Raw genomic sequence first — 19,385 nt, 5'->3', positions numbered from 1 at the left:
TGTTCAATATTTTTATTGTAGAATCCTTTAATATAACTTGAGGCTTGAATATTTTCTTCAGTTATTTGGGCTTGAGAAGTGCTAAGCGTGTTCTTTCTAATTCTAGGTCTTTGCACATGATCTTTATGAGACTTTACTAGGTCTTCTTGAGCTGCCTTTTGAAATCTTCTGTTACTTCATCATTTCTTCCATTCGCGTTCAAGAATAAATTTCAGAATCTTTTGACATTCATCTCGGCCTTCATTTTTCTTTTTTGTCTTTTTAATGTTCTTTTGCTCCTTTCATACATAATGCCCATCTGTCCATAATGTCATCCCGTAGCTTCTGTGGTCTTCAGCCAGTAGTGTTCACTGTGCCAAATCTGTTCCTGAACTGGTCTTTAACTCTGGGTGGGTTATAGTCGTTTGTTCTTTGTCTCTTGTGGACTTCTTTTCATTGTCTTCAGCTGCAACTTGAACTTGCATATGAGAAATTGATGGTCTGTTCCACAGTTGGCCCTTGGCCTTGCTTTGACTGATGGATAGCTTCCCTGTCATCCCTTCCCACAAATACACTCCTGTGTATCCCATCCATCAAGGTACACGTACATAGTTGCCATTTCTGTCAGTGAAGGTTTTTGCAATGAGTAAGTCCTTGATCTTGCAAACTTTTACCATGGGATATTCTGCATTGTTTCTTTCTCCAAGGCCATGTTTCCAACTATCGATCCTTCTTTGTTTCCAACTTGTGCACGGTATCTTGATTGCATGTTTGATTGATTTCAGACTACAGAGGTTGCTTAAATCTCTGATTTCTTCGTCTTTGGCACGTGTCTTGTAGGTGAATTGAGTACTAGCTGCGTTAACTGGCTGTGCTGTAGGCCTCGGAAGATCAGCCTACACTGATCACTGACAGTCTGGTAGTTCAGCATACGTCTTGAAATGTTCTTTTCAGCAATAATCTTACTACCCAGAAATAAGCATGACTTTTATATATTTCCCATATATGTTTTACCAAAATATAGTGCCAAGATATCAAAGTATTTTGTGTCAAAATGTGATACTTTAAGTTTTTGGGGTTTTTTTACTTTAAGTTTTTATATCTGTAGTATCTATTGTCTATAGTTGTGGAGTAAATATGGTGCAAATACAGTAGAAAATAAAGAGTTGATGAGTGTTATGTAATCTTTGGGTGAGGGAGGATAAAGGCCCCCAAGGGAAAAAGAGCTGACTATATAAAAACCAAACACTTGTTTGTGGAAACCCATACAAAAGAAAGTTAAAAGCCAACTGAAACAGTATTTGCAACATATATGCCACACGGTTAATGTGTAGCATCTTTTTCACTTAGAAAAAGATGACTATCCAGATAAAGTCAACTAAGGCCTGAACTGGGAAGTCACTAGACAAATGGCTACTAAGCCCTTGAAACAATGTTTACCTTATAAAGACTTAAGCCATACCAAGGATCCTGGGATAGTTGTTAGAGCCTCAAATGGGCTTCAGCTCAGGCCTGTCATTTCCTAGCTTTGGGACTTTGAGCAAGTGATGTGACCTTTAAACCTCAGTTTTTCACATCTGGGAAATACAAGTAATGGGAGCGCATGGTGTTCTGGTGAGATTTCCATGTGATTGAAGCGAAGAGTAGCTCTGCATCCCACTCGGCTCCAGACTAGACTTCAGGCCGGACACTCAGCTATCAGAGGCAAAGCCTGTTCCCGACTCTGCCAGGAAACCCCCTCCGGCTCCTCTGTGGAACCCAAACGATTGAGCATGGCATGATTGAGGGGGTCTGCTGAGAGGCCTCCATTCTGAGGGTGACCTGCACCAGAATCCCTAGTAGAAACAGCTGGAGACAAGTGTGGCCCAGGGGAGTGGATGGACGAGAAACGGGCTTTGGGAGATCAGATCCAGGTGGCACCTTGAGCTGGTTGGGCTTGTTACTCAGCCATCATTGGTTGGGCCAGCTCGCTGTGTTTAGTCTTACTGAGGAACCCACCTTACAACCATGTACCTCTCTGTAAAGGGGGAAGTGCTATAGTCATTTTTAAGCAAAGCTTTATTACTGATGTGGAGGAGATTAGGCTGGGACCCTCCTTTGGGTTCTTTCATTCTTTCTGTGGAAGATGAATCAATGTGAACCCTTCTTTCGATCAGTGTTTAGCTGACCTCCTAGAGTATGCCAGTACTATGTGTGCTCTCAGGCAGGTAGGTCTTCTTTAGTAGAAGAGACAGCCAATGATCAAGGAATCTCGCAAATAGATGTAAAACTCAGCCCAACGAAGTACCCTGAACACAGAGGGTCTAGTGTTGTGTGACTGGGGACAAAATGGTCTAAAGATGTGCAGAAGACCTGAGAGCAGGGAGTGTTTGGTCTGGAAACACATACAGTTCAACCCACATACTAAGCACATAGGTCTGGAATTTGGAACTGGGGAGAGGAAGACACATTAGATGCCATTTGGGGGCAGACAGTACTTTAAAAACTATTATACGATGTGATAAACGTCTGGGAGGCACAAAGGAGACTGTGAATCATTCTCGGGGAGAACAGTGGCAGATGATGTCCTCGTGGAAGTGGTTTGTGAAGGTTTGCGCTGGACTGTGGAGGGCACGGGAAGAAGCATGGGGACTGCTGCTGATAGCGCAAAGACACCTCCAGAGAAGGCCACCGAGAGGACGGGAGCCCAGGCGTCCGCTGTTGTTGGGACTAGCTACAGCAGAGCACACACCGGTTCAATAGGTTCGACCTTGATTGCATTCTTCGAGTTGCACTCTCCTTTTCTGAACACGAACTCAGTGCCCCTAAATGTCCCAATGAGTTGCTGTTGTCAGTTTGCTCCCATGTAGATGGAGCCTGAAAGAGCTCAATGCTCAAGGCAGACATTTTTTACTAGTGAAATCTACTGTTTGGTTTTAAGACTATGTTGGGGGATAGTTTTGTTTTTAGGTTTAAAGATCTCAAGGCAGTGGTTTCAGGAGTTCAGCCTCTGACTACAGAAAGTCTAGATTCCATAAGAACTAAAATTCTGTTCTACATATCCCCCCTTTTGACCTGGATTCTTCTTTAGAATATCTTTGGTGCAGTGTTCAGGAATGGAATCAGGAAGCATCCAGTTCTTCCTGGGGCATATTTTAAAGTCAGTGGTCAGTGATGGTCACAAGGAGTTTGTAGGAGGCTTTTTCAGAGCACCCAGTGCTGTGTCTGTTTACTCATAATTTCTGCAGGCTTCTTGGTTGCCAGGGGCAAGGTAAGCGGAAGCACTGGAGTAAGGTAACTCTCTGTTTTGTGCACAGGGAGAAGGAAAGTGCACTATTTGTTCCCAGATGGGAAGGAAATGGCTGAAGAATATGATGAAAAGACAAGTGAACTACTTGGTAAGTGACAGAGGCTCCCAACGGGTCCTTGGGGATAGTTGGGGCTGACCTACGGCCAGCTGGACACCCCTAGCCTGCAGCTTGAGGGAAGATCCCAGCGCCAAAGGTGGGAGCTAAGGGAGATGGAGGCTCTCCCTGTGACCTTGTTCCTGAGAATGATCTGAGGTCTGGGCAGGGTACCAGATGGAAAGTCACCAGAAGGAAGCCTGGAGTCGGTCCTTCCTGACCAGTAAGCCACCCCCACACCCAGCCATTGGAGAGTCTGAATAGTTTTTCTAAGGCGAGAATAGGAATATAGAGAAACAGATGGAGGGGGAGAGGTACCCAGAAACTTTACCACAGGGGAGGGGAACCTTTCTTTTTTTCCTGCCAGAGGCCATTTGGGTATTTGTAACACCATTCGGGGGCTGTACTGGTCAAACCTCTAACCAACTCACGCCTCCTGTGCTGGCCAGAAGTCCTGCTCTGTGGCGAGGTCTGTGATGTCGGCTGGTGTCAGTGAGGTCATGGGTCTCGCACACCTGAGGGCTGGCCGTTCCCCACTCCTGCTTTACCAACAGGTGGTCTTGGAGCCAAGCCTTGTAAACTGGCCTAAGAACAGGCTTCCACTGCCTTTTAAAAATGATTATTCTTCTTATGGGGCTTATTGGGGAACAGGCTGCAGTTCCGGGTCAGAAATGACTCACGGTGCAGTTCTTTGGTCAGGACAGCCTCTTTTCAGCCTGCCCCCAGCTAGCCTTCTCGCTGGCCCTGGCCCAGGCTCGGTCCCGCTCAGGCAAGTGTTACAAAGGTTGTAGTGCTGCCAATAACTACCCAGAGACACCAGCCCCTTGCCTGGGAGTGCTCACTCTATGGACCTCCTCTATGGACCCTGGAAACCCACCAAGCGCTCTCCTGCCCCGTTTCTTTGCTGCTGCGTCTCCCTGGTGGTCTCCCTGGTGGCTCTCCCTCTCTCCCCCTCTGCTGTCCGTCTCCTGGGTCTAAAGGATGCACTCCACTCTGTCTCCTCTTGGTGGTGGTGGTGAGGCTCCCCTCTCTGCCCTGGAATCGGCCTTCTTTTCACTTCTTATTGTCAGTCAGGTGAAGCAGCTAGCTCATCAGTCTTGCATTTGCAAGTCACGTGCACTTAGTCTCGCCCTGGTCCTCTCAGGGTTCCGTCACTGACTCTACTTCTCCCGGTACTTCTTGTTGCCATTCCTCCTCATGTTCCTGTGTTTTGAACCGGCACCAGCAGCTGCAAGGACCAGCAATCCCAGCATCAGACCTCGGCAAGGTGCCGGGGCTGTCCCAGTGGCAGCAGGCAACAGGGGGCTCCGTGACATAGGCCCGGTCTTGGACTGACCCCAGCAAGCTCCGGGACCGGGGCGGCGGGAAGCGTGTGTGACTACAGTGATTTTGCAGCATGGTCATTTCATTCCTGCAGTGCTTTCCCCTAAGAATAGGCCCAGGAGATGAGTTTCCAGCTCAGATTGCTGGAAGCAGCTTCATTTGTGTTCCCACGCAGCAGGCAGACTCCCCGCGCTGGGCGCCTGGCTGTTTGGCTCTGGCCTCAGGCTGTCAGTGGTGGGAGCCGGTCTCTTCATTAAGTCCCACCTGAAATGCTCAGACCAACGAAGGAATCGCGGGCTGGGTTACTCTCTTGTCATTATTCTTGCCTTTAATTTCTTCCTGGGCCTGATCGACAGGTCATATTGGTGAGGGAATTTCTTTTTCCCTCTTTCTGACAGCTCATAAATGTCTCGAACCGACAACACAGCATGTACTGGTTTGCATTCTCTTGGTTGCCCGCCGTGGCACGGGGGCCCCTGCGCATGTTCAGTCACAGAGTGAAGTGTTGATCCCTCCTTATTATGAGCTGCTTGGGCTCCAGTCCCAATTGGGTTAGGCTGGTGCTATTAAAAATCTTGATGTGTTTAGCATATGACACTGATTCGGGGGAAACCAATACAGTAGTAATATCCTCACAATGCATTGTAATTTATAGCACTCCCAGGGGGTGACAGCCGTGGAATGCCTAACAGGGGAGAACTTATGAAAGCAGAGGTCACGTGGGCTGACCACCACCCCACCACCGCCGCCGCCTGGGCTGAGAGCAGCCGCTGCTCCTCTCCCAGCCCCCAGCAGGCCCACTTCTCCTCACAGAGCAAATCAAGCGCAATCACGGCCAGGCCTGTAAAAACAAACAAACAAATAAAACCCAGGCCGCCCGGTCATGCTTGGACCGGAAAATAAAATGAAAAGCAAGGCCAAGTCCCTTCATCAGTAGTGTTCTGTGTGGGCCCCCACCCGCCGCATCAACCTGTCACTTCTCTTGGCAGGCAGGAGAGGCTGAACCCTCCAACCCCCCACGTTCTTACACAGACATGGAGGGTGTCCGGTGGAGGGCTGACCCTCCATTGCACTCAATACCAGTCTTTATTGAGCTCCACGCTGAGTGCTCAATGCCAAGGGTATTATTGAAGCATTCTCATTCAGGGCCTGTCGTCCCCATTTTGCAGCTGGGAACGACCAGAGATCCAAGCGGTTAAGCACCGTGCTTCAGAGTCAGAGCTAGCTGGCATCTGAGCGGGACTCACGCCAAGGTCTGTCCCCTTGCCAGTCCCTGCTTTGCTTCACGACAATCCATGCTAGTCCTCTCCTTCCTAAGCATTCCACTGCTCCGAGGGACTGGAGTGGGGCCGAGGAAGACCGCACCATGGGTCCTGCCTTTGGGCAGCCGAGCCCACCTGCAACCAGTGCCCCCACCCCTCAGGCATCCACCCCAGCTGCCCTAGCAGGACCCTCTTCATTGCTGATCTTGGAGTACAAAGCACCCAGGGCCAGAGACGGCTTTGGTCACAGCCTGCAAAGTGAAAAGAGAAAAGCTTGGGGTTTCTGGAAGTGTCTGGAGATAGTGGCCCTTCTTCCCAGATGACTGTACAAATGTGACCCCGGACTGACTGGGTTTCTAGTGGAGGGCCGGCCCGTGGCATGCGTCCATTGTGACAGTGTGATACCTGTCATTGCTGCTAATAAGCATGTGTCACGTTTTATTGCTCTCGGTGCTGCTCACCCCTGACCCCAGTGAGGGACAACTGAAGGGCCCCCTAACAAGGATGGGAACATTAAACCAGCCCAGAACACAGCCAGTCCAGAGGGGCAGAGGCTGGAGGGCAGCCCCACCTCCACCCCATGAGTACATTCGGATTACCGGCCTAATCTGCTTTGGTATTTGACCGCCAGCCTCCCAGCCCTGGCTGCATTTGGAGGGTATTGCGTACTTTCATCCCCAAGCACTTCACGGGCTTTATAAATGACCCACTCGATTCCCTTCAGCCTCCTCAGGGATGGGCCGTGGCAGCTGTTTAATAGCCGCATCGCAATGTTGCAGTGTTTTAGGGCAGAAAAGCAGCAGCCTGCATCCAGCCGGAGTTGCGGGGAGTGTTTCGGAGCGGGAATGTAATTATCCACGTTGGAAGTGGGCCAGGGCTGGGAGGCTTTGGGGAAAAAGGCCTGCAGGACCTCCACTTTGCAGCCCACCTGAAAGATGGGGGGCCTCCTTCCAGCCGCTGGGGACGTCAGCCTGCTTCCTGCTGACGGAGCACAAAGTTCCCAGGCGCTGGCTAGGTCAGATGGTCCCCAGCAGACCCTTCCCAGGTTCATTGACAGTCTCCTTCCCAAGGTCTGGCCAGGGCTTAGCTGGAAGGGAGAACGGCGTCCTGGGGAGCTGCCGCGAGCACACCCCAGTTTGGGTTTAACGTCTAATCAAATCAGAGTGACAGCAGGTGGAAGCAGTCCTTGCTGCCGCAGGAGCTGTCCTTGAGCTGAGGAACAAAGGCGGGGACAAGAAAGACAAGCTAAGGCAAAGGACGCGTCTGTGCCTTGGTGTTCTCCGCCACGTGTGCAGGAGACAGAGCAAGGGCGCCACCCAACTCATTTCTGGAATCTCATCCATGAAGAGGGTGGCAGGGAGACGATCTTCTGCGGCCCAACAAGGGATTTCTTTCCCAAAGGATTTTTCCTTTTTCTACAAGAAGGGAAGAGTCAGGGCCCCACGTTCCTGTGACCTGGGTGGTGTCTTAAGTCAGAAGTTGGAAACCAGTGGCTGACTGCCTTGGCATAGGGAAGGATTCTGTGGAAAAGCCAACACTCCTTGGCGTCCAAGTGTGGAGCAGACAGACAGCCTGCTGTCGGAATGCACACTCGAGCACACCCTGGTCTTAGCTTGTCTTCAGACTTGGATTTCAGAGAGATAATCACAGCGGCTTCCTTAAAGGCTAACGTTATTTAAGAAGTGGTGGTGGTGGTCAGGGGCTGTCCAGTTGATGTCCTTCTCCAGGAACTGGTCTCTCCTGACAACGTGTTCAAAGTATGTAAGATGAAGTTTCTCTATCTTTGCCTTTAAGGAACATTCTGGCTGTACTTCTTCCTAGAAACGGAACTACTTTTTAAAAACAACAGAAACTTTTCGGGATATGGCATACCCTTATTAAACACTCATCAAATAGAATTTATTAGTGGCTCACAATCTAGCCTTTGAGTTAGGAGGCCCGGACTCTGGCTGTAGAATCACTGAAGCTCAACTGGTCTTCATGCTCTGTCCCCTGAGAGGGGAGTCAGGGTCGCAGGAGGGTAGGCTGGGAAGAAATACTGTTTCTCATCTGCAGCATGCAGGTACCGGTTGGGATGCTGTGGTGGCAGTACTGTTACCTAGAATTGTCCCAGGGTCTTAAGGAGGGGGCATACTTGCCCTTGTACTAATTGGTCCCAAGAGCTGTGTAAGCCTGACACTGCCCTTCGAGGTGAATGGTCCCCACCTGGCGTTGGGAGGGGCCCCCCTTTTTGCCTGCACACAAGGCATTTTCTGCTCAGTCGGAGTGAGAATTTGGGAGTGACCTGTCCTCTAGGCTAGAAGGAGGAATATGGATCTTGTCACCAGAAACTGCCGCTCAGAGGGATTTGTCACTTATGTGTTTGCGGCAGGGACAGAGGCTCCGCCAAAGGCTTCCAGTTAAGCGGGCCTTCTGTGGCCTGGTGTGGGTAGGGGCTGCGTCACAGTCCACTTGCTTAAGAGAGCAGAAGGATTTGTGAAGACGAAAACCAAGTTGCCAATAAAGCATATTTCCCAGTCTTCCTTATTAATTATCATTATGAACGTGGAAATGTGTTTCTTGGGAGAGTGTTTGGCCCTAAGACGTAATAAAACCACACTGCAGAAGGCAGCAGCTTATAAACGCCCACATTCAAGGGGAAATCCTAATTTTACAGCCTCCTTGTGTGTTCGGCCGGTGTGCCCCACTGACGATAGTGTGAGGGTTGGGCACAGCTGTTCAGCAGGTCTAAGGAGAGCCAGCCATCAGCACTGTGCCCCCATCCCAAAGGAGCCCAGGAACAGCCATAGCTGAAGCCCAATTCCACGCCCCTTCGGAGTTGTTGAGCTGCTTCTCTTGGCTCTGAGGGAGAGGAGGCGGCGGTAGAGGCGGCGGCGGCAGCAGCAGTGGGCCTGTTGCTCTGACTGGCTGCCCTGGGGAGGCTGGGCAGCAGCCACAAAGATCCTGGATGCTGCAGGCAGGGGCAGTGAAGCATGGGTGGGGGGAGGCACCCCCAGGGGGCACCCCCTGCAGCGATGGTGGACTGGCCCACGACAGACAGCAGTCATCACAGCATGGTGGATTTGGGCAGGGATTTTTCAGGTAATGGCCACCAAACTTGTTTCTTGATTTGTAATTTCCATAATGTATGTACCTTACTTCAAAATTAAAAAAAAAAAAGTCTTAGGCCAACAGTTGACCCATAAAACAGAGCAATGGAGGAGTATCTGTAATGCTGAAAGGCTGTTTCCTGTTACTAGAAAGGATGTGTTAAAGTGGAATGTGCGCGGGGAAACTGGTTAGCTGTAGTGCTCTGGCTGCACCGAAGCCAGGCGTGTCTGAGATGAGTGCGGTAAACCTGCCCCACAGGGTCATCCTCTCCACTCGTTTCCCTTGTACATTTTTAAGGCATGTGGGGGTGGGGTGGGGGATCCATCTGTGTCTACTTTTTGCATCCCCCATCTCCCCCACTACTTTTCCTACCCTCTATCTTCCCCGGCCTTGAAGCCACTCCAGGCCCTTTCACGCCTGGCTCTCCCAGAGCGCTGTTCCCATGCCCGTAGGCCAGCATCATGCTCTGTACCACACAGCTTGTCCAAGATTGAAATGTTCCATGGTGATTTCAGAGGCTGGGAAGCCCTGCCCCCCGCTGGAGGTCTGCCGCTCCCACTTGCATCCTGTTCTCGTTCCCTGGTGAGCAGAAACAAGCAGGGCCCTGTCTTCCCCATAATCCCACTTCCTTCTCTTCCCAGTGAGAAAGTGGCGTGTGAAAAGTACCCTGGGAGCCTTGGGCCAGTGGCAGATTGAGGTGGGTGATCCGGTGCCTCCGGGAACAGGGAGCCTGGGGCCAGAACTCATCAAGGAAAGCAATGCCAGTGTACGTATTTAACCAGGTGCTGAGGTGTGGGGGACAGGCTGAGGGTGGGCTCTGGGTCTGGGGGAAGAGGCCCCATGTTAACCTCTTCGTGTGCAGTGTGCCCACCTGGGCACAGTGCTTTGGGAATTTTTGCGGAAGAAGTGCCATTCGGTGGAGGCCTGGTCATCTGGGGCGAGCGCTCCAGCCCACAGTGCCACTGCAGTAGCAGCCCATGGGAGCAGTGGGGCCTCTGGGCCCTGTGGGGCCACTGGGTGCAGCTTTGAGGAGGGCCAGAATCGGCCTTTGCTTTGCCTTCTGCAGCCCATCTTCATGCGCAAGGACACCAAGCTGAGTTTCCAGTGGCGGATTCGAAACCTCCCCTACCCTAAGGATGTTTACAGTGTCTGTGTGGACCAGAAGGAGCGCTGCCTGGTTGTCAGAACCACCAACAAAAAGTAGGTAGCGTGCCGGGGCCCTCCGCTTGGGTAGGAGCAGGCTGAGGGTGGAGTTGGTCTGGGGTCAGGTCTTAGACATCTCCCTACCCCAAGGGATAGAGAAGCCTCCTCCCTCCAGCTGAGGCAGGGAAGAAGAGAGGGAAGGGGAGACGGCAGGCAGGCAGGCAGGCAGAACTGAAACGGAGGCTCCTCTCCTTTCACTCGGTAGCTCCGACAGGGTGAGGGTCTGTCACTCACTGAAATGAGGGTCTGGCGCAGTATCTGCCACCTACTGGGGCCCCTAGTGTCTGTTCAGGACTCAGGGAGGGAGGGAGGAGGGACATAGGCAGATGAGTGTGGTCTTAGCAGTTCTGTCAGGCTATTGTGGCTTTGACATCGTAGCTAGAGCCCGTCCGTGGGGAGGTGGCCTGGTGTGACCACTCTCAGAGCTGGCAGACAGCACTCCTGTCTTCTCTCCCTGTATTGATTGACAAGGAGCAGATCCTTTGGCCTCTTGGAAGTCTGACAGTGCATCTCCAAAGGGGTACTCAGCTTCCCTCCACCCCTCTCTCCGTGGTCCTCTAGCAGGCACCACAGGAGAGGCAGAATGAGGGGCTGAGGGGCCAGGCGGTGGCTGAGAAGGGTGATCCTGGCTGGATGCTTTCTGAGCTGATCACCCTGGAATTGCAGTGACTCATTTGGGTTTCCAGCCCTCAGACTGGTCGCAGGGAAAGGCAGAGCCTCGTTTGAGGCCCGAGTTGGACAGCCCTGGACAGATGGGTCTTGTCCTGGGCTGGGGGCTCAGCACAGGGCCGCCTCCATGGAGAAGAGTTGGGACTCTGAGCCCCCGGGAGCCTTTGTGCCCCTATCCACAGCTAGGTGCTAAGCCTAGCCCAGAGTTACCCTCATTCTGCTGTTGGTTTAAACACAGTCCGGAAAGCTGGCGCCTTGCCCTGTCTGCTAAGCTCCAACCTCCCTTTCCCATATCCCTTCAGGGCCATGGCTCCCAAGCTCCCCACTTGAAGCCTGGGGCCCGGCCCGGCCCTCTCTCCTGACTGCCACACCCCATCACTTTGTCAGGGATAGGAGGGCAGGGGAAGGGGGTAGAGATGAATGAATTAATTTCAGCGTTATTGCTGTACATGCAGCCGGCAGCCCCTGCAGTGGGCCTTGTCTATAAATATAAAGTCATAATAATAAGGGTTTGCGTTTAGAAAGCACTTTGAAGCCCTCAGATAAAAGGCAGTTTATTCCCGTTATTGTTCTCATCATTAACAGGAGTCAGTGCCGAAAGTGGAATTTAGCAATTTCAGACAACAGAGAAATTGCCTTTAGGAAAACAAACTCCGTGCTTCAGCAAGCATTCCCTGGCGGAAGAGACCATGGGTCCAGACTAGGAACAAAAGTGCTTCTGATAGCACTTGAATCTGCAGCCCAGCAGTTTGTGAAGCTGGCTGCTGCCTCCCTTTTGTCCCCCAGAGGTCACTGTCGAATACAGATATCAGGCTGAAATGTGATTACCAGGAAGCGAGGAGAGAGGCTCGCTAGCTCACCAAAAAATTCATCTGCAGGCCAATCCTCTGGGTCTCATCTCCTGCTCGTATCTAGCCATAGGTGGCGCTGTTGGCCTAGCGCTCCACGCTAGAGGCCCACCTTGGTGCCTTGGCCCAGCGGGGTGGGAGTGGTACCCTGGGGGGCAGGGAAGGACCTGGAGGCCCCACTGAGGTCTAGTCCAGTATGCCAGACCAGCCCTGCTCAGGTCCCTGTGCTGCTCCCTCCCGAACCTTCCACTTGGTTCTCCGACTTGACCCCCACGCAGGAAACAGAACTCAATGGCGGGGCCTCTGAGCAGGGCTAAGGTTTTCAAGATACTTAAAAAAAAAAAAAACGTTGTCTGATCTTCACTCTTTCCAGAAGGGGGCAGGGTGTGTATCCATGAAGGCAGTGTGATGGACTGGCCCACTGAAGGGAAGGTCAGGGACAGTGGCTCCCAGTGTCTAGGCGTGCACAGTTCTCACCAGACAGGGGCAGATCATATCGGTTGTCTGACCTCTTTCCGACCTAGACGCTCCCAGTCTTAGTATTCTAGAACGTGGTTACCTACCAAAGCAAGGATTCCTTTGGCATTCTCTGCTCCCCGAAGAACTAGTTGGCCCCTTTTCATGACGGAATGGCTTCTAGTGTATTTCGCCCTTGGTCTCGGGTGAGGGGTGAACCAAGGAAAGGAGTGCGTCTCCAGGCCCCAGGGTGGCACTGCCCCTGATAAGAGCACTTGTGCAGAAAGAATGTTCTTAGCTTCCGCCCAGAAGTTGGCCTCTGGAAGTAGAGTGAGCCAGAGTGCTGCAGTGGGAGGATGCGGGCGGGGCGGAAGCTGCCTCAGTAGCTGTATTCACTCGGGCAAGGTCTCGGCTGCCACAGCATCCTCCAGCCCTCCTCGCCTGTGGTTTGGGGATGTGGGTGAAAGGGTCTCTGTACACACACCTGATGCAGGCCCGCCACAGTTCTTGGAATCTAAGTGTGAGGGGAACCTGGCTGATATCATGGTGCTGGTGCTACCACTGTGGGCGAAATTAATAGGCATGGCTAGAAAAGGATTCTGTGGTCACGTCAGTTTAGAAAGCTCTGGATGACACCAATTTCTCTGCCGGACTTCTGTCAGCCTGTAGTTGGTGGGTGATAGTTCACTAGGAGGGGTTTGGCCAGTCTTGATGGCCAAAGAAAAAGCAAGATCCACTTGCTGGTTTTCTTAGGGCCCGAGTGACTGGAGATTCCTGGCCGGCTCTGTCTGTGCAGGCTGTTTGGTGTGAAGGATTCCCCCCTGGAGGGGTTTGGGGCATGCCCCCGGGGCTGACTAGCCACAGCAGCCTGGCATCTGCTTTCAGCCTCTTGTCCAAGCTGGCCTCTTGTGCCCTTTCTCAGCTCCCTGAAGAGGAAGGACCAGGAGCTGGGCTGAGGGTGGGGAGGAGATTTTGTCGGAAGAGCGTGACGGGATACAGGACGTCATCTCTGAAGTCACGAGAATGCACCTGCTTGGCACAGGCACTAGCGAGGGGCAGGGTTGCTCTGTCCTGAGCTTTTTCCTAGTGTCTTACATCTAGTGTAGCTTCTTTGTTTGCGGGGAATCTGGAAGAAGAAATGGCAGCAAAGAAGTTAAGTAGCCAGCCTAGGGTCCTGGGTCAGGGCTAGGCTTTGGTTCTTCGTCATCCTGACCTCCCCAGCCCACAGCTCAAGGCCTGGGACCAGTCGATGCCCTAGCACTGCCTAAGGTGGTGAGCTCCAGTGTTCCCAGAAGCGCAGTCCAGTCCTCCTCCAGCAACCCCCCAGCCAGAGACAGCAGCAGAAAGGGCAGGGCCTGCTGTTGCCCTGAAGAGGAGTGCCTTGAGCTCCGGTGAGCACTGCCTGCCAGGGAACCTTTGAGAAGTTCCTTAACCTCAGCCAGTAAACTCAATCCCCCAGAATTGACTCTTGAAGCTGCGCTCTGGGCCTGCCTGCTCTCTGGCTGCCTGAAAGGTGGCAGGAGCTCAAGGAAGGTGGCAAGCCATGCCCTCCAGTTTCCTTTGAGCTTGTCACTGGTTGGCATGGAGGCTAAGCCCCAGGAGTCTTTTGCCAGGCCCCCTGCCCCAGCCTGGGGATTGTGGCTTGCCAGTACCCCTCTGAGGTGACCCAGGTGGACCTGTCCCGTACTGGCACACAGACCAAGCTGGGGGAGGCTGTTCCCATGCTCTGCACGGCCAGGCTTTTCGTGGCCCCATTTCTTCCGTTGGGTCTCTGGGCTGCTGCTCTGGGCCTACCTTTTTGTGTGTATTTGTGGGTAAGATGTTAACACTTCCTAACAAGCCTTTGTGTTCACCTAATCTCTGCTGTTTAACCTTTGACTCCCCCCCTATTATCAGTGTCTGCCACCTTTGCTGGCCGCTGGGGCCCCAGGAAGAGCCTTCAGCTGGCCGGCTCAGAGGCAAAGCACCCCTCCCTGGCCTGCTCGATGGATCACCTGTCCCTGGGGCAGGGCTTTGGAAAAGAAAGCAACCATGCGGTGCCATTAGGATCCTCATGCCCCCACCCCCCATCCTTTTGAACTGTCAGCCTTTAAGTAAACATTCTTTTCTTGCTGTGGGTCCCCTGCACCTTGGCGGGGGGCTAGGGAGCCTGGGAGGAAGGGGCCCTGTGAGCTGGCTGAGCTGGGGGATTTGAGCAGGGAGAGCAGGCGGAAGTGCAGCATTGATGTCAGCTCTCCGAGGCCCCAGGGCATCGGGGCTTTTGAAGTGGACTTGGAGGACTAGCCCCTCTGAAGTGTTAGAAGCCACAGCTTCTCCAAGCCCCTAGCTTGTGTTTGTTTGTACCTGTCTGTGGCTCGTCCCTACCCAGCCCACACAACACACAGAGATGCTATGCACGGGCACTAGGCCACAGGGCAGGCTGCAGCAAGACTTCCACCAAGGACAATAGCCAGTGGCTGATGGTCAGAGTTGAGGCAGCTGGCCTTTGTGCCGTGGGTTGCAAGCACTGGGCTAGAAGCAAGGACCTTATCCTGAAGCACTCACAATTGGCTGTGTGAAACCAGGCAAGACGGACAGGTCACCTTCAAGCCGAAGGTTCCTCTTGGGTAAAAGGGCTCACGTTTCCTGCCAAACAAAGCGCAGCTACCCACATTAGGGGCCAGGCGTTGCTCTCTGAGAATTAAGAGGGCTCATTAATCTCCAGACTGGCATTGGTAGCAGAAAGGGCCTGTGTTTGGGGTGAGTTACAGGGCCAGTAGAGGGGCCCTGAGCCTGCTTCCGGGGTGAGGCATGTGGTCTGTTCTCTGAGAGACTGCCTGGACGGGTCTTTCTTTCAAGCCAACACATTGAGGCAGGCTAGTGAGGACCTCTGTGGGAGACCCACATGAAAGGGTAATTGGGTTCCCAACTTTAGGATACAGCCCTGGATGTTCTTACTCTGTCCCTGGTCAGAACAGGTGTCTCTGTCTTCTGTGTGGTGGTGTCCCCATGAGGTTTGAGGTACGGAGGCAGCCCAGTCTGTCTGTGCTGTTTGTATGTTCCAGGAGGTCTGTCTGTCTGTCCTCAAGTCTCCGCCCTCGAGGCAGAGTCATTCTTGCCCCAATCTGATGAAGGAATATGGTCTGCACTTTACTTGCCAAAGGCATTCCATCCTTTTCCCCAAGGCTGCTAAGCTCTAATATACTGGTGTTCTAGCTGGTGCCCCTTCTCTTTGGCCGTGGAAGCTTGTAGAAGCTTGGCAGCCCGTGGTCTAATGCCTAGCTGTTAGGGTCACTTGCTGTATGTCTCCATGGACTTTTGGTGTTCCCACAGATACTACAAGAGGTTCTCCGTTCCTGACTTAGACAGATACCAGCTGCCTCTGGAAGATTCCTCCCTGAGCTTTGCTCATGCCAACTGCACCCTGATCATCTCTGTAAGAGTCCCCACCCCCATCTTGGCCAGTGCATCAGGGGCATTGTCCTTTTCTCCTGCCCACTTCCCATCCCCTGGGACCCACCCATTCTGGTTCCAACCCCTTGAGTTAGCTTGCTAGAGAACAGGTGTCCCTAATTCAGGATGGGAGTGAGGGGCCTGACTACACATCAAAGTGGGAAGAGGACAGAGGGTGATGGGAATGAGCTGGAAATCAGAGGATCTGAGGTCTTGTTCAAGGTCTGCTCTCATCCAGCCACACAATCTTGACATCACTCAAATTTAGGGCCTCCATTTCATTCATCTTCAAATGACTGAACAAGAAGGGTCCTAGAGAAGAAAGAGAGAGCGTGCATGTGTGCGTACGAGAAAAGGTTTAGTGGCTGAATTATGCCTATTACTTCCTGGCTCCACCTGCAGTACCAGAAGCCAAAAGAGATCCTGGCAGCTGAGTCGGAGCTACAGAAAGAGCTGAAGAAGGTAAAGACAGCCCACAACAGTGACGGAGACTGTAAGACCCAGTAGCTGGCCGCTGACTGTGTAAGATGTGTTTGTCAGGCTGAAAGTCTGAGGTTTGGGCCTGCCCGGTAGGAGCTATCCATCTCCCTGGGGCACCCATTGTCCCATGCCAGTCTTGCTTCCGGAGTAAAGTCATTCTGAATTACTGCTAGCTAGCAGACTAATCTCCTGTCCAGATCTGCGTGTGGCTCCCCCCCACTCCCCTTCCCCCAAAAAGGGTGCGGGTGATGAACTTTTTCCTTCTGGGCCCTAGCAGGGACCTTTTGCCATAAAGTCTCTGCATAATGAGGTGTGGCCTTCAGTGGAGAGAAGGATGGGAGCCCTGCCCCAGCAGGCTATAGGCGGAGTATGCCCCCAGCTTCTGAGGAAGGCTGGGTCAGAAGGGACTCTGGCAGAAGTGGACCACAACTTCTGCCAGATACCGCTGTAGGCAAGACAGACGTGTTTAGAATGCAGAACCCTTAGAAACAGGCCCAGGATGAAAAGCTAGACTCCAGGTGCTCGCAGGAGGACTTGAGGGCTGAGTGGGCTGGGCCGACTGGACAAAGGTTGAAACCGAGAGCAGCTTAGCCTCCAGGCTCTTCCGTTTTTCTCTGTATACCACCCCTACTCCACCACCGTTAGAGGCAAGTCTTCCAAAGGAGAAAGACCTTTGTTCTTTGGATCAGCAGACAGCTCCCCGAGTTTGAGTCCATCATTCCAATCCCTGGGCTGCCTAGGCAGTCCCTGACCAGATCTGCAAATAGTCGAGGTTTATTTCTATACTGAAGATGGAAACAAGCCTGTCTGAACAGCTGGCCGGAGGCAGCTCTGGCTCAGCACGCATACACGCACACACAATTGCTGGGCTTCCTTTGTCCTGTCTTGGTTTCAAAGCAAAAACCAAGCCCTTACATCCCAGGAGTGTGCCCGAGCCTCAAGGGTGGGGACCTGGGGGTACCTGCAGCTAGGATGTTGGCTCACAAGAGCCTCAGCCCTTCTGAAAGGGGAAGAGACAGAAAGGCCCCACTGGCAGCCTGGGGTGCCTTTCCTCATCAGTAGGTGGTGCTGGCTCTTTGAGGGTGGACCTCGTGAGGCCGGGTCTTTGTTCTGGCCCAGCTGAGTGGCATGCTCTCGACGGCATCCCTTTCTCTCTTGTCTGGGTGGCCCACAAGTCCCCGAACACGGTGGTCATAGGTACAAGGCCTTATCTGCCCTTCCAGGTGGAGAGATTCCTGAGTAGCGTGGCCCCACAGGCTGGGGTGCCCCAACTATCGCGGGTTTTGAAAGTCCAAGACGTGGAGGTTGTAAGACAGTGCAGCATAGAGGTGCTTGGTGGTGAGGCGCAGGCAGTACACAGGGCTGCTGAGGGGGGTCGATGTCAGCGGAAAGGCCTGCAAAGGCAGGCAGGTTAGTGGGGAGAGCTAGCCCAGCAGGAAGGGCAGAACCCAGGGTCCCCAGCCTGGGTGCCATCCCAGCCTGCCCAGGCCCCCTCCAGATGTATCACCCACTCCCAGGAGGCAGCCTGTGGTAAGGATGGAGCCTGTCATCGTGAGACGGGACGGTGGGTGGGACACTTACATGCAGACAGCCCCTTTGGCGCCGGTCCCACAGCCGTACTACGCCATAGTAGGAGGAGCCTGTGGCCAGCAGGTGGTTCCCATCTGTCTGCAAGCAGTACAGGGTGCTGTCATGGGGCTCCTCCCACTCCATGACACATTTCCTGTCCAGGAGAAGATGGGGGTGTTTAGAGGTACCCAACACTTCCACTCAGCATCCCCAGGGGACTGAGGGCAGGTGAGGCATCATCCTGGGCTGGGTGAACATCCCAGTAGGGAAAGCTCTTTATGCCCACCTCCGGGTAGGAGCCAGGGCCTGACTGGTAGCCAGCCCCCCTGCTCGGGGCCCTCAGCATACTATGAGTCAGGAGGGGCCAGCAAGGTGGGCTTGGCTGCAGGGTGCCTCAGGAAGGCTAAGCCCCTGATGTGGAGTCTGTGTCCTCACCCTTAGGCACACCCCCCCCTCCCCGAGGGCTGACGCAGGCAAGGAGACCCACCCAGGGACCACTGCCCTTTTCTTTCTGGCCAGCACTCACCGGACACTGGAACGGAGGTCCCAGTAGCGAACATAGGTGTCATAGCCACATGACAGGAGGGTAGAAGGGGTCTCATACATGACATCCAGCACCCCAGCCCCTGGGGGAAAGTCACTGCCCAGGTGTGTCATCAGCTGCCCACTGGGGAGAGAGGTGGGGCAGAGGCTATGTCACCTTGGCCCTTCAGAGTATAGAAACACAGCCTTCTTTCCTGAGCTAGAATTCCAGTCCCTTCAGAAGGGGGCTGAGGGACAGGCCCCTGACTCTGGCCCTCATACTGCCACAAGGCCTTGCCTCTCCCCAGTTGAAGGCCACAGTTGGGCAGCACAGCCCCTCCGTCACACCTGCACACTGCCTGCCTGCCACTGCCACTCCTTCCCAGAGCCATGAATGGGCCTGCTGAAGGGGTCAGGCCCTCATGCGTGCGCGCACACACGCTCAAACATGGTTACTTTAGACTACTTGATTCTGTAGGTCATGCCGTTCTGAGCTGCCCAAGTCCAATGCCTTAATTCCCGCCTGTAATCTGGGGCTCAAACCTCACTGGGGATAAAGACCACACAAAGGAAGAAGGGGAGTCCCAGGCCATGTTAAAACAAGTCAACACCTTTGTGTCCAGAGAGAGAAGTTGCTGAGAAAGCAGCTTAGCAGGCTGGATCCTGGTGTTCCTGGCCTCTGGCCCCCAGCCCGGGGCTCGCATGCTCTGTGATCACAGCCCCCAACCTGCAGGGCTCCAGCCTGCGCCCGGTGGCCGAGAGCAGATTACTGAGGAGAACAATCTCTTTGTGACTATGTGATTCCCTCCGTGACCGCGGCAGTGGGCATACCCTCGTCCCAATGCCAGACCCCTAGCAACCATGTAGGGGGGCCTCTTGGCCCTAGCAACTACCCCTCAACATCAAGTGCACCCGCTAATCCCTGCCCCTAGGACAGGCAGAGTGGTGAGTTTCTGTAGAAAGACTGGAAGAATGAAGGAGAAGGTGACCACCCCACCCCCTGAGCTTCCTCCAAGAAATTCTGGGCTCTCTTCCATGACGAGGAGAAACCAGGCCACAGACATGTCACAGGGAAGCCCAGGTAAGAGGCCTGGGTGGGACCGGGTCTCAGGGTCCCACCTTCCCAGCTTTGGCCGAAGCAGCATTTCAGCAAAGACAGCCGGCACCTG

General features: G+C 53.4%; 2 protein-coding genes across 4 annotated transcripts in view; one reads left to right on the top strand and one right to left on the bottom strand.

Annotated features, from left to right (window-relative positions):
* The window catches only part of DPCD (deleted in primary ciliary dyskinesia homolog (mouse)), a 22,630-nt gene extending 6,333 nt beyond the window's left edge, over window positions 1-16,297 (top strand). Inside the window, exons 2-6 of the mRNA XM_004700981.3 lie at window positions 3,276-3,356; window positions 9,679-9,803; window positions 10,104-10,237; window positions 15,526-15,628; window positions 16,048-16,297. Coding sequence (XP_004701038.1) covers window positions 3,276-3,356; window positions 9,679-9,803; window positions 10,104-10,237; window positions 15,526-15,628; window positions 16,048-16,152 — 548 coding nt within the window. The 3' untranslated portion in view covers window positions 16,153-16,297. The remainder of the gene's footprint in view (window positions 1-3,275; window positions 3,357-9,678; window positions 9,804-10,103; window positions 10,238-15,525; window positions 15,629-16,047) is intronic.
* Window positions 11,448-19,385, bottom strand: part of FBXW4 (F-box and WD repeat domain containing 4) — a 79,569-nt gene continuing 71,631 nt past the window's right edge. For 2 of the 3 annotated variants that reach the window (XM_045291254.1, XM_004701306.3), the window contains 3 exons: window positions 18,221-18,361; window positions 17,707-17,848; window positions 16,884-17,519 (listed from right to left, as the gene is read on the bottom strand). In XM_045291254.1, the coding sequence (XP_045147189.1) occupies window positions 17,397-17,519; window positions 17,707-17,848; window positions 18,221-18,361 (406 nt within the window). In that variant the 3' untranslated portion in view covers window positions 16,884-17,396. Of the gene's footprint in view, window positions 13,340-16,883; window positions 17,520-17,706; window positions 17,849-18,220; window positions 18,362-19,385 lie in introns of those variants that run through there. The other variant, XM_045291253.1, reaches the window with a different exon arrangement.

The sequence above is a fragment of the Echinops telfairi genome, unplaced genomic scaffold (assembly GCF_000313985.2).
Source record: "Echinops telfairi isolate 266 unplaced genomic scaffold, ASM31398v2 ScPeMD7_70;HRSCAF=299, whole genome shotgun sequence".
NCBI classification, from domain to species: Eukaryota; Metazoa; Chordata; class Mammalia; order Afrosoricida; family Tenrecidae; genus Echinops; species Echinops telfairi.
This window is presented reverse-complemented; position numbering and strand designations above follow the sequence as displayed.